Genomic DNA, 12,809 nt, shown 5'->3' on the forward strand with positions numbered 1-12,809 from the left:
GCAGCCATTTTGAGCTTACAATAACCGGCACAAAAACATGTTTGTATGAAGGTTCAATGTATTTTTTAAGGTTTGAAAATGATGAACAGGTTGAACAAATATTTTGTTTCCTGGTTTAGAGACACATTTACTAGGGAACACTCATAAATGTTCTAGCCATTTTGAGGGCCAAACGGACAAAGGGGAAAAGCGATATAGAAGATACAGTAAACTATACATAAACATACATATAGGTCTAGTATAGAAGTAATCCTGGGTTAATCCTTAACCCTCATATAACCATTCCATTTACATTTTGCACTTTTAGAAATCATTCAAAATAAATTAATGATAGGAGCACAGGACACAAGTGAGAAACAACAAATAAAACTACCTATGTTTTTTAAAAAAAGTTGTAATCCATAAACAGCATTGAGACATTTCAGTCTGGCTACTGCCAATTTAAAAATCACTGCTGATTAAATGTAATTTTCAAATCATCACCCAAAAACACACAAGCTTACACCATTTCTGATCATGTTTTATTTTTAGTACAGTACTGTTAAAAGTTAGTTTCAACATGTTCAACTGGGAGATGGTCTGTTCAGCTGAGGTCAACAGACAAAGCAAAGCTATAGAAGCAGTTGCCAAGGTTACCACAACTACATTGCTGAAATTGAAAAGAAAAAAGTAAAACCAAACTAGAAATTGATACTGAAAAACAGAATTGTTCAAGCCTTTCAATTTTCCATTAATATTATACTTTGTTGATTTTAACATTTATCTTAAGCAGGACAAATTGTAAATAATTGCTAGGTAATAGGTACCAACTGCACCTCACAAAAATAAAATAAAGAATCAGATTAAAATTAAAAGGAAGCTTCTTTTTTCTGTGGTCATTCTCAAAGCATTCTTTGATTTTGGACATCACAAATAACTTGTGAACTCTTTAGGAACATGTTATGTTTTCAAAATCAAGTAGGGAATGCCAATCATGAAAGTTGTCTATGGGCAGGGAGGACAAAAGGCACAGGCAAAGTGCCCAAGAAGAGAAAGACACTGGGTGCCCTTGAGGGGGCACATTGTATGGAATGACAGATTACAACTCAAAGAAAGTGTGGGGTGTCATTTCCAGAGCATTTATAATAAATAGGGAACGGTTTGCAGAATCTCAAGAGAAGAGGGAAAATTATGTCATAAATGAAGGGGTTAGGTCAGTAATGTCTGAAAATGTCACCTGTGTATGTTTAATTTCTCCTTTCATACAAGCAGACCTCCACACTGCAGCTTGCTACAGTATATCTGCATCTATGCCAACTACTGCCTCACACTGGTTAGGTGCAGTAATCAACACAGTCAATCACATCTACCAAATCTCTATCAGCTCAGCACTTGTACAAAACTCCACTCTGTTTGGAAATGGGAACAAAGTAAAGAAGAAATGGTTATGGTCCAAAGACAGGAGATGAGTTGGCTCCATTCACACCTCTCGATGTGACAGTGGTTCAGTCCGGCTCTACATCTCTGGGACAGTTTTTTTTTTATGATTCCAAAGAGGAAACAAGAATGTTGTAAGGAGACCAGAATGAGGAGGGTTAAGATCCTGCCCGTTTCTTCTGTAATGATTAGGGGATTAGGCTGATTTTTCTCTTGATTTCTCTGTCGATGCTGAATGTGTATGTATGCATGTGCGTCAGTATGGGCTGTGAATCTTTATGAAGGCTGTGAGCCCAGCAGTCTCTCAATAGCGGCATTGATGTCTCCACCAGTAGCAATAAGGGCCTGCAGATTGGCCTCACGGTTGATGAATCCCATAGCACTTAACTGGTCCAATTGGGACTGAAACCGAACCTCCGGGGTCACACTCTGCACAGAAATTACAAAACAAGATTAAACAGAGACACATGAAAGCAACCAGTGCACACATTGTGTTTGTGAGGAAACATACCATTGGGTTTGTGCCTCCACCACCTCCAGCAAACATCTGGAGCATCTGTTGCATCAGCTGCTGCTGGGCACTGTTCGTTCCTGCACTGCTGGGAGAAGAGGCGGGGTTTTCTGTGGCCATGCCGCCTCCTGATGGGACTGGAGGGACAACAGGCGTGGCAACAGGCGGGACACCAGGCGGAACACCAGGCGGAACACCGGACGGAACACCGGACGGAACACCGGACGGAACACCAGGAATCCCACCGGTCATTAAACTGAACCAAAACAACAATGTTAGGATCTTTATACTTCATCTTCTCTGTTAAACATTGGAGCCTCAGCTCTTACCTGGGCATAAGTCCAGGAGCCTCTGTCTGAAGCGTCTGTAGACCCTGCTGGATCTGCATTAAAGCCTGCATGGCCCGAGGGTTAGTCATCACTGACAGGGCTTCAGGATTCTGCATCTGAAATACAGTCATGTGAATAATGGCCAGTAAAAACAATATTCTTTGTGTGTGCAAAAATTTAAATAACGATTATTGTAACTATGGACCAAATAAACTTTGTGTCAAAATTAAAGTAAAGTCTTAATCCAGGAAGGCGACATGTAAAAAAAATATTATATTTATATTTTTTATATATATATTCTTCAAAATGTGCAAATCTGAAACCGGATTCAAATTCCTTCACTGTGAAAAGGGAAGTGGCACTAGATAGCAACGCTTTGTTGCTTTGTGTTTTCGTTGACTCCAATGTGTGCAGTACCTGCTGAAGAAAGATGGGCAGCTGAGCTCTAAGCTGTTCCTGCAGCTGCGGGTTTCCAGCAAACAAGGGGTTATTCATCAATACCTGAAGGTTCATCAAAAGTAGTTAAGAAAGAGAAAATAAAAAGTTGTTACTAATTGTGTCAAGAATGGTAATAAAATGCAAATATTCATAGTAAAGGTTGGCTAAATTTTCACATTAGCGGTGTGAGGTTTTTGTTGAAAACTGTTCAACTGAAGAATACAAATGTTTGAAATGACCTTGTTTGGTTGGTTTGTTTGCTTGTGAGTTACATAACAGGGACAAATACTGGTTAATTTGTGTGTGTTTTTTCCCCCACCTGAGAGGCCACCTCTGGGTTTTGAGACAGTGACTGCATCATGGAGCGCATGTAAGGGGCAGACATCATGTTTTGCATGAGTTGTGGATTTTCAGAGATCTGTTGCAGTAAGCTCTGCATCCCTGGGCTGTTAAACATCCCTGCAAATCACAAACATAACAATTTAATGACCTTTAATGACCTAAAAAAAAAACTCATAACAGTCTCTTAACGAACCATTGCCAAGACTTGCAGCGTTAATACCCAGAGGGTTGGACACAGAAGGGTTGGTACCAGTTGAGCTTGTACTTCCTGTTGAAGTACCACTCTCAGTGGTGGTCGACGCATTTGGCGGCCCCCAAGGGTTCGGCAGAGGCTCGCGGTTCTCCGTTCTTGATGGCTGAACTCCAGAGTCAGAGCCTCCACTTAGAGCTGAAAAGGGGTTATTCCCAAACTAAAAGAAAAAAATTGATGAGATATGAATGAAAATTAACCTTTTCTATGTACCATAAAAAATAAAAAAAATCTCACATCTACCTGTTCCCTGGCAGCACTGAACATGGGCTCCTGAATGTCAGTGTACATCCTGCGCAGTGCGTTGTAGCCGCCAGGGATGCTCTCCAAGTTACTAAGAGCTCGATCCTGGTTCCGCATCATTTCTTGCATCATGGCTGGATTTCTGGCCAACTCCATAGTCTACAATGACAATATTAAATAAAAACATAGACAAACAGCTTCAATCACCAAAAAACTGTAGAACCAAGTCTCAAAGTAAGGAAGCTGAAAGTGGGCAGATTGTTTAGTACCTGTCTCATGAGTTCAGGGTTGTTGAGCATGTGTGAAATCTCTGGGTTGCGCTCCATGAGCTGCTGCATCTGTGGATTGGCCATTATCATTTGTCTCATCAGGTCTGGGTTGGACATCATGTTTTGGACCAGGGGGTTCTCCATAATTTGGGACAGCATTTCTGGGTTGGACATAAGCTGCCTCTGCATTTGCTGTTGCAGCTCCATGAAATTAGCCGAACCCATTCCCAGTCCAGCCAAATTAGAAAGATCTCCAAAGCCACCTACAAAAGAAGTAATGGATAATCACTTCAATGTACTTTCTAGGAAAGTCCAATGAGACCATTGAGTGTGTCTCACTCAGTATGTTGGGAGTCTGTGTTGGTGGAGGGGCAGAGCCTGTAGATCCTGTTGTAGGAGAGGGGTTTGTTCCTGGACTGGAGGTTGAGGTGCTGCCTGCCAGGGTGGTAGAAGAGCTTGAAGTTGATGTACTACTTTCTCCAGACCTTCAAAGGGTTATTAGAAACAAAGTTGTTCAACAGTTTTGCTTATATATATATAGAGAAAGTTCTTAAATTCCTGCAAACATGTATTACACTTACTTGTGGGCTGTTTTGATAACTAGATGAACAGTCAAGCCATCCTTGATACCATGTTGGCTCAGAGTGTCACCGTCTTTCAAGATCTTCCCTGCAAAAATCAGCACCAACTGGTCCTGTTTGGCTTTGAACCGCTTTGAGATCTCTTCTTTGAACTACAAAAACAGATTTGTTCTCGTTAATTAGTAACTTCAACAAACACAGATAAGACAATACTCAAAATTTTGTGTCAAACAGTACATCTCAAAAAAATAATCTAAGATGTAAATAATTTATCAACACGCTCATTTTACATTTGTTATGTATGTAAGACATATTTCACTGGTCTGAATGGAAACAGCTTTGTGTAGTTTTTACAGCACACTCAAGGCGTCCTGAAGGACTCTACGGGGGCTGACATGGGCCTCTTTTGTGACAATAAACAGAGGCCCAGTTTCTCAACATCAACTTTATGGCACGTGTGTTACAACTGCACTCTTCTTCTAATACAATAACTAATGCGTAACAGCAAGTGATCTCATATAAGCGTACATCCAATGTACACCAGACTGCAGTGGCATTATTCTTACTATGAGGCTGTACTTGGTTGTCATACTGACAGTGACCCTGGGGAGTTTATTCCATGTTGAAAAATGGTATGACTCAGTTAGAATGTTCTAGACTGAACAAGCTTTGACGGTGCATTTGCCCAATACTAATCGCAGATCAACTACATAACCACAATCACTAACGTTTCTTCTTTCAGTTCAGACGATCTGCAAAACCACGAGCCACAAATATGCCGCTCATCAGCTGACACTCCTTTTAGACACATATTAGCTTGTAGCATTCTGGCTTTAGCGGATTTCGCAGTCTGGCTCGTTAAAAAGCTAATGTTAGCACTATAGCTATGTAGCCACATAACGTTAGCTAGCCACTAAAATATACTCATCGTTGTAACTTTGTATTTGATACAATCAGTGTTATAGAGTGCCAGAGATTAATAATACAAGTAATAATACTTTCACAAGACGCGATCTTCGTAACCCCAAGTAGTCTTAGTAAGCCGGTAATAGTGATGAAAGATGCTAACACGCTAGTTAGCAGAGCTGTGAAGTTGTGGGCAGCAGCATGACGTTGAGCACGTCGGAGGCGCAGCGGTGAAACAAACAAACCTGCGTGACGGAGGCATCTTCGGCGATGGCGATTTCTTCTTTATCTTTTGGGGTTTTTACTGTGACCTTGATGATAGTTCCTTCTGAAGCTTCAGGTTTATTATTGTTGTTATTTCCAGGATCTGCGGCGCTTTGGTCAGCCATCTTTACTCCGCCGATGGAACAGCTCGGTCTGCGTCAGCTTCCGGGTCAGAAAAGTTCACACGACTTATTCTTTCCTTTTTCCCAACATCAGACAAACATGCACTAGTGTGTTTTTATTGGAAAATCAGAATTTGCTTTCCACTTACCAGAGTGTCTTCTGCAAGGGCAGAAATTCCCTGGATTTTGTATTATGTTTAGAATCTGAAATCCAAATTGCCAAGACTAAAAGAGAAAAAGTGATTGAAGTATTCTTTGATGTGGATAAAGCTTTCGATATAGTTTGGAAGGGAGGGCTTCTTATCAAATTGTGTAAGTGTGGTGTGAAGTGAAGTGAAAGTTATTTAACTGGGTAAGGAGTCCGGCTGACGAATTCAAACCAGATATGGCAGTTTACTCTGAGGTTTATGAGATAGAAAATGGAATTCCACAAGGAAGTGTTAGCGGCCCTATCTTGTTCAATGTCATGATTAATGACACCCTTAAAGATGTAGATCAATCTGTTGGAAGAAGCCTTTATGCGTATAGATATTTGATTTATTGAGAAGAGAATGCAAAGAGCAATACAGCAGGTTGAGCAGTGGACTCTGAATTTGGGATTTAAGTTGTCTGTACAGAAATCTCAAGCGATTTGTTTCTTTAATCGGCATAAGGATGACTCTTAAACTACGTCAGCAAGTATTTGAACGGGTAAGGGAAGTGGGGTTCTTAGGACTTATCTTTGATGAGAAGCTGAAATGGCAACAGCACATTGATAAGGTGAGAGATAAAGTCAAAAAGATGAATAATCTGCTGCGTTGTCTATGTGGCCAGGACTGGGGAGCTATTATGAGAGCAACTATTGATTATGGCTGTATTGCTTACATGTCTTTAGCTGAAACTAAATTTAAGAAACTTGATGTATAGCAAGCCCAAGCCTTGCATATCTGCTGTAAGACTTATAAGACTTCCCCTGTCGCTTCAATGCAGGTTGAATTGGGAGAAATGCCACTACGGATCAGGAAGTTAAAGCTTATGTTAGCTTTCTGGGTAAATGTGCAAGGTCATACAAGTACACACCCAGTGAAGGAAATTCTTAGAATATGTGGGAAACATCATTAGGATGTCATTGTTTTAGCTGGGTAGGAAATACAACAGCACAAGTGATCTTAACTTGAACCCTTTGGTGGCTTTGTCAACCATAGATCCTTCTGTTGATACTAGTTTGCATCACAAATTTAAAGGAAAAACTAAAAAGACACTACTGTTCATTGTTCAAGAGCTCATTGATAAGTATTCTGATGATGTGTTTATTTATATCGTTGGATCTAAGGATCCTGAGAGAGCGAACAGGCGCTGCTTATTTCTTACCTGACCTAGAGATAGCAGTCAAGAAGAGGATAACAGATCATCTCCGTCTTCATCACAGAACTCATAGCGATACGATTAGTGATGGAATGGGCTGAATCTTCTTTACAGTGTCACAACATTGTGATAGCTTCTGACAGCCTCTCTGCGCTGCAAAGCATTAAATCTGGAAATTCTGATTGCAGACAGGATATTCTATCTTCCATCTGACGCTCTCTCTGTCCAGGAAGGATGTGAAGGTCTCCTTCATTTGGGTTCCTGCCCATGTCGGGGCGGCCATCAATTGATGTGCTGAAATAAGCAAACCTCAAATCAAGCCTATTATTAAGAGTCATGTGTATAAACATTCGCAGGTCTATTGGAATCTGTGATACTGGACGGCATCTGTATCAGATACAAAGTAGTATTGGTCCATGCAAGATCCATGGGCAGGAATGCGGGGGAAGAGAGACTCAATTGGTTGCTGAGAAGGATAGGCAAACATCCTACCGGTTTGTGTGGTCACTGACAAGAGCCAGAAACTGTTGAGCATGTGCTGATTCACTGTACAGCATATGAAAGAGAACTGAATTAGTTTTATGATTTCAAAATAATAAACAGGAATTCAATCTGCTGAATCTTCTTACAATCTAGTCACAAGGATCATGTAAGGCTATAGTTACTTACTTATACAACACAGGATTAATTGGAAGATTATTGAGTTAAGAGCGTTGTTGTAGTGTCGTCCACACTCAATCCAGTAGATCTCTAGTCTAAAGAATAAAGTCCAAAGTTGTTGTTGTTGTTGTTGTTGTTGTTGTTTTATGGCGGTTGGCATCCGAGTGTTGCATTACCGCCAGACTTTATTCCTCAGACGTTTCGTAGTCCTCAGACTCTGTCGTAGTCCGTAAAAGTACTCCTCCCATTGCTTTGGCGTTAAAGTCCAAAGTCCAAAGTCCAAAGAATTAAGAATTAAACACACACCCACACACACGCACACACACGAATTAAGAATAAAGAATACAACTACACTCGGTGGCAGTAAATGCACCTTTTCAGTTGGCTACCAATCACCATTAAAAGTAACACAAAAACAACAACAACAACAACAACAATCGGATCAGGGAGGAATCAGAGCAGAATCCGAGAAGGAGAAAGACAAGAAGAAATCTGTGGGTGTACCTGCGAGGTTCAATAAATCTCCTGACCCGTCGCTGTGTCTCCTCATTCTTTTCACTCATCCGAACATAAGATGCTGTCCTGACCCGGCACCCAGTAATAGCTAACCAGTATCCAAACATCTAAATATCAAGTTATTACAGTCCTCGCTACAGGGACAGCTTTAAAAAATCGGGATTGACTCCAGACTTCATCAAAGACAGTAGACAGCTCATAGTTGCTTAATGATCAGAGTCTTTTTGTGCATAATTATGCCTCAAGGATCAAAATGAGCCAGAAGATTAAAATGCCAAATTGTATTTGCATGCCAATACAAATCAATGTAGCCTCAATAAAAGTCTAAATGTAAAATAATCGAATTAATAAATATTATACATATGTATATAATACTGTGGAACACCCCCCCCCCCCCCCAGAAAGTTATATAATGCACCTTTTTCTGTTGTTTAGATAGTTATGTATTTGCATATTGTTTGTCTGTCCCGATATCACTGTTTCACTGTTAATTGTTTTAGGCTATATTTGTTAAGTATTTAATCGGAAAAACTATACAAATTATAAGAGTAAAGGTAGGGGGTAGCGTTGAGTCCCTGCTCAGAGAGCACTCAATGCATAGTGTCTATTTCAGCATTATGCATTGAAACTCATGCAGTGCAAACCTCTGCACATCCCCAGTTCTGGAGCACACTGTTAACAAACAAACAAAACACAGCATAACGTCACATAGACCAGTGTTGCTCTGTGTTCCCATAGATCACATGCACTGGCCCCCGGGCTGCTTCATTCAGGCACAGCTCACACCCCAAAGGATTTTGCTGTGATCAACAGAAACGCTCGGAGGACAACTTCTGGTCATAGTATTGTCCAAGTGAGAAACTGCTCTTTTGACACTCCACTGTGTGTGTTTGCCTCAGAAAGGTGGACAGCAGAGAGGTGCGCTTCATATTCAAGGTAAGGCACAACAAATCACTGTGTTTGTTTGGTGCTCGGTTGGAAAGTTTAAAACTGTAAGAAGAGTTTTACATTTGGACTAATGCACCAATCAGGGAAAAGGTACAATTATATGCCAATTCTTTGTTCTTCTGCTATTTTTGACTGAAAAAAAAAAAAAAAACTAAGACTAACTACACCTTTATGTATTGAACAGTTGCTCTGCGGTGGGCCAGTTGTCTCAGCTCAAGATGTACAGCTTCATGGGAGGGGGCCTGTTCTGTGCCATAGTGGGGAACATCCTGCTGGTGGTTTGCACAGCGACAGACTACTGGATGCAGTACCGTGTCTCAGGGAACTATGCGCATCAGGGGCTGTGGAGGTACTGCATGGCCAACAAGTGCTACATGCAGACGGACAGCATAGGTAAGCCACTGTCCAGGCAGAATCATGGAGATGCACTTATCATGACGATTAGCCACAGTCTCCTTAGGGTCATTGTCTCTGTTATCCATTAGTTTGTCTTCAAATGTATTAGAACCCTAGGTTGTACCAGGATTTGAAATCGGACTGTAGTCAACTAAAGAAATGCTTGGTCGACTAAAGATATGCTCGTTCCTTTGATTGGTCGATCAAAACGGCCATGGGGCGCTGGCATAAACCTGTTAAATATCTCTATGATTTGAAAGTGCCCTGACAAGACCACAGGACTATTAGTGAACAGTGTAAAAGTCAGTTTAAACTTTAAAACGTACACCCAAATCTCAAGATAACTAACTCCATGCCTTTTACTTTCTGCTACTGAATATAAATCTTTTTAATCCCCCCCAATGATTATTGACTAATGCAAGTTTATGTTGACCCATATGCCATCGACTGACTGATTAATTGCTTGATAACCAACTAAAGGTATACAGCCCTATCTGAAAGTCTTTTTTTTTTTTCTTTTTTGTACTTTTTGTGTTTAACATTTAAAATATATTCGTTTTTATTCTACCTAATTTATGAGGTCTATGAATAGTCTTTTGGTCATTTGGAGTTGGTGTTAACATCAAAATGCAGTTTAGTTGCCCTTGTGTGTGTAGTGTCACAAAATGATAAAACGTTATAAGACAATAGCAGAGATTACTGTTGTTATAATTGCACCAAACCTTTGCATTGCTCTGACAGCGTACTGGAATGCCACCAGGGCCTTCATGATCCTCTCAGGAATAACATGTTTCACTGGGATCATCGCTGGCATCATGTCCTTCTCACACTTCTCCTCCTTCGAGAGATTCAACCGTTCCTTTGCTGCAGGAATCATGTTTTTTGTCTCTAGTAAGTCACATATTACCACCAGTATACCGGTACATAATCTACAGTTCACTTTGCATCACCTTTTCCTCTTTTGTTTCCAGCTTTCTTTGTTCTGCTGGGTATGGCTATCTACACCGGAGTGACAGTGAACTTCCTGGGAAGACGTTTTGGTGACTGGCGTTTCTCCTGGTCCTACATATTGGGCTGGGTGGCCATGCTCATGACCTTCTTTGCAGGTAACAACAACAACAATAACAACAACAACAACGCTGCTGTGCAAAAGTCATAGACAAGTGTTCCCTAAATTACTAAGAAGAAACAATGAAAAGTAGAAGCAATTTTGGAACGATAAGGATAAGCTTAGACCTGGACACAAAGTTTAATTATTAAACATGCATTTTGAATCACTTATGCTGGTTGTCCATTTACCAATTTATTTAATTAATTGATTTATTTAAAAACCTCACCTTTTACTGGATTCAAACAATGATCTGGATTTAAACCAAAGTAACACATTTTGCCCATGACATGTGCCTTTGGTCTCGTCGATTTGAATGAAGTTTCCTGTTTTCTTTGGCAGGTATTTTCTACATTTGTGCCTACAGAATGCGTGAGTGCAGAAGAGGAAATAGCCCACGCTGAGTCAAGATGAAGTGCGTAATTTGTATTTGAAACTGGACATTGCCAAAGAATGGGCAAACACAAAAGCATGCACTGATCGACAGAGAATGAGAGATGAAGTGTGTGTTTGCCGACGACCAAAGTATCTGACATTCATAATATTTTCTGCTTTGTTTTTATCTATTTATTTCAGTATTTTTTGGAGGCAATTCTATTCCATGAAGTTTACTGTGTTATTTAAATAAGTCACCAGTAGGTGGCAGCACTTACCAATGTAAAAACGTGTATTTCGCTGAAAGGTTTGTTTAATAATAATTGGTATAACATGAAAATAATATTAATATTAGGATTGTATATCAATAAAAGGATAAGATATGGATGCTGTTTTCTATTACTATAACTCTTGCTATAGTTATAAACAGGAAGAATAATTTGAGTCACTGCAAACAAGCTATTTTCCCTGAGGAATGGGCTTTATTGTGTTATGAAAAATACATGCAGGAAGTCTTGTGAGAGTTGGACTATTGTTTACACAGTTGGGAGCACACATCAAAGGTAATACACTGTTACTATGTCTGCCCTGATGCAAAAAAGCTACACATTTGATTAGATTATGCAGTGGTTCTCAAAGTGGACCTCAGAGATATAGTGACCTTAAAGGTTGTCCACAACAAATAATTGAGATTTAAATTATATTTGGTTTGAAACTGTAAATTCTACTTAAAATAGATCAATTATATTAATATATTTTGGTCTAAAAGTTAAAGGAAAAACATGACATATTGATAAGGGGCCTTCAGGGATCTAGGATCCATATGTGGGCTGCTGCGCTGGATTAGGGTGCATTGCCTCCAGAAATAGACAGTGGTAAAAGAGTAACTAAATAGGTCTACTGAAGTACTTTGTAAAAGGAAATGTGTGTGCTGACGCCATTTTCCTTTGTTGGTAATTCAGTTTGTTGTTCTAATATATGAAAATAGTTATTTATTCTAGACGGTGTCGAGTCAGAGGTGGCAGTATAAGTATCCTTGTTACTACATTGTGGTCACAGTAATATGGCGTAATAAAACGACCTTTCAATCGAGTCAAGAATATTATGCTTCACTAATTTGTTTTGTTTATTTAGTTTTAACTTTCAATTCCCACCTCTAGTTTCACATAATGTTTGTTGAAGTCCCCTATGAGAAAAGCAAAGTGCATATAAAGACTTTGTTGGACCGGGGCACTTCCTGGGTGGAGTGTTGGACATTGATTGTTTCACTTTAATAAGCACTTCCTCTGGGTGATCATCTGAGAGGAATGGACTAAGGAGGCAGTGGCCGTAGTAATAAATTATCTGCTTTGTGCATGACGCAAAAACAATGAGGGAAATGTAAACAGAACAGACTGCACTGGACCTGCTCCCGGCTTCAAGTGTATGAAGTGGATCCAACACAACTACTGTGTGAGATAAGTTGAGCAGTGGAGCTTTTGCCAGAACCTAGTATTTAATATTTCTATCACACTGAGGCCTTAATGTTCGATTCCCTCTTAGAGTTCGATTCCCAATTGCAACTATTTATTGCATGTCCTCCCTTCTCTCTCAGCCCCCATTTCATTCACATCCATCCTGTCCAACTAAAATACTGTAACCCAGCATTTCGCTCTACTTTCTTGTGAATGAGAAGTAGTGCTTTCAAACATTGTTTGCAAGGAAAAAAGTAGTTGGGAAGAAGAAACCTTACTTTGATTTTTTATTATTATAGTCCTTGTAACCGTGGTGGTAAGTACACCAAACAATGAG

General features: G+C 40.0%; 2 protein-coding genes across 2 annotated transcripts; one reads left to right on the top strand and one right to left on the bottom strand.

Moving 5' to 3' along the window:
* Nucleotides 1-504: 504 nt before the first annotated feature.
* On the bottom strand, nt 505-5,740 carry ubqln4 (ubiquilin 4). Its single transcript, XM_072447481.1, has 11 exons — nt 5,531-5,740; nt 4,380-4,531; nt 4,138-4,283; nt 3,799-4,061; nt 3,530-3,688; nt 3,230-3,446; nt 3,014-3,153; nt 2,674-2,757; nt 2,257-2,372; nt 1,928-2,183; nt 505-1,845 (listed from the first exon to the last, which is right to left on the bottom strand). Exons 1-11 carry the CDS (start codon nt 5,672-5,674, stop codon nt 1,693-1,695), a joined length of 1,830 nt encoding a protein of 609 aa, XP_072303582.1. The 5' UTR covers nt 5,675-5,740; the 3' UTR covers nt 505-1,692.
* A 3,189-nt stretch (nt 5,741-8,929) lies between these two features.
* On the top strand, nt 8,930-11,405 carry LOC140361700 (lens fiber membrane intrinsic protein-like). Its single transcript, XM_072447483.1, has 5 exons — nt 8,930-9,127; nt 9,324-9,532; nt 10,277-10,426; nt 10,507-10,641; nt 10,986-11,405. Exons 2-5 carry the CDS (start codon nt 9,358-9,360, stop codon nt 11,045-11,047), a joined length of 522 nt encoding a protein of 173 aa, XP_072303584.1. The 5' UTR covers nt 8,930-9,127; nt 9,324-9,357; the 3' UTR covers nt 11,048-11,405.
* Nucleotides 11,406-12,809: the final 1,404 nt, after the last annotated feature.

The sequence above is a fragment of the Eucyclogobius newberryi genome, unplaced genomic scaffold, assembly GCF_026437365.1.
Source record: "Eucyclogobius newberryi isolate DKJ021-1_F unplaced genomic scaffold, fEucNew1.0.hap1 SCAF_16, whole genome shotgun sequence".
Taxonomy (NCBI): Eukaryota; Metazoa; Chordata; class Actinopteri; order Gobiiformes; family Gobiidae; genus Eucyclogobius; species Eucyclogobius newberryi.

What these genes read in the sequence shown, in the direction of transcription:
- LOC140361700 (XM_072447483.1), top strand. Translation starts at nt 9,358, where the DNA reads ATGTACAGCTTCATGGGAGGGGGCCTGTTCTGTGCCATAGTGGGGAAC. An exon ending in CATGCAGACGGACAGCATAG is followed by an intron (nt 9,533 to 10,276) that starts GTAAGCCACTGT and finishes TTGCTCTGACAG; the next exon opens with CGTACTGGAATGCCACCAGG. An exon ending in AATCATGTTTTTTGTCTCTA is followed by an intron (nt 10,427 to 10,506) that starts GTAAGTCACATA and finishes TTTTGTTTCCAG; the next exon opens with CTTTCTTTGTTCTGCTGGGT.
- ubqln4 (XM_072447481.1), bottom strand. Translation starts at nt 5,674, where the DNA reads ATGGCTGACCAAAGCGCCGCAGATCCTGGAAATAACAACAATAATAAA. An exon ending in CGCTGCAAGTCTTGGCAATG is followed by an intron (nt 3,154 to 3,229) that starts GTTCGTTAAGAG and finishes TGTGATTTGCAG; the next exon opens with GGATGTTTAACAGCCCAGGG. An exon ending in TGCCCATCTTTCTTCAGCAG is followed by an intron (nt 2,373 to 2,673) that starts GTACTGCACACA and finishes ACTGTATTTCAG; the next exon opens with ATGCAGAATCCTGAAGCCCT.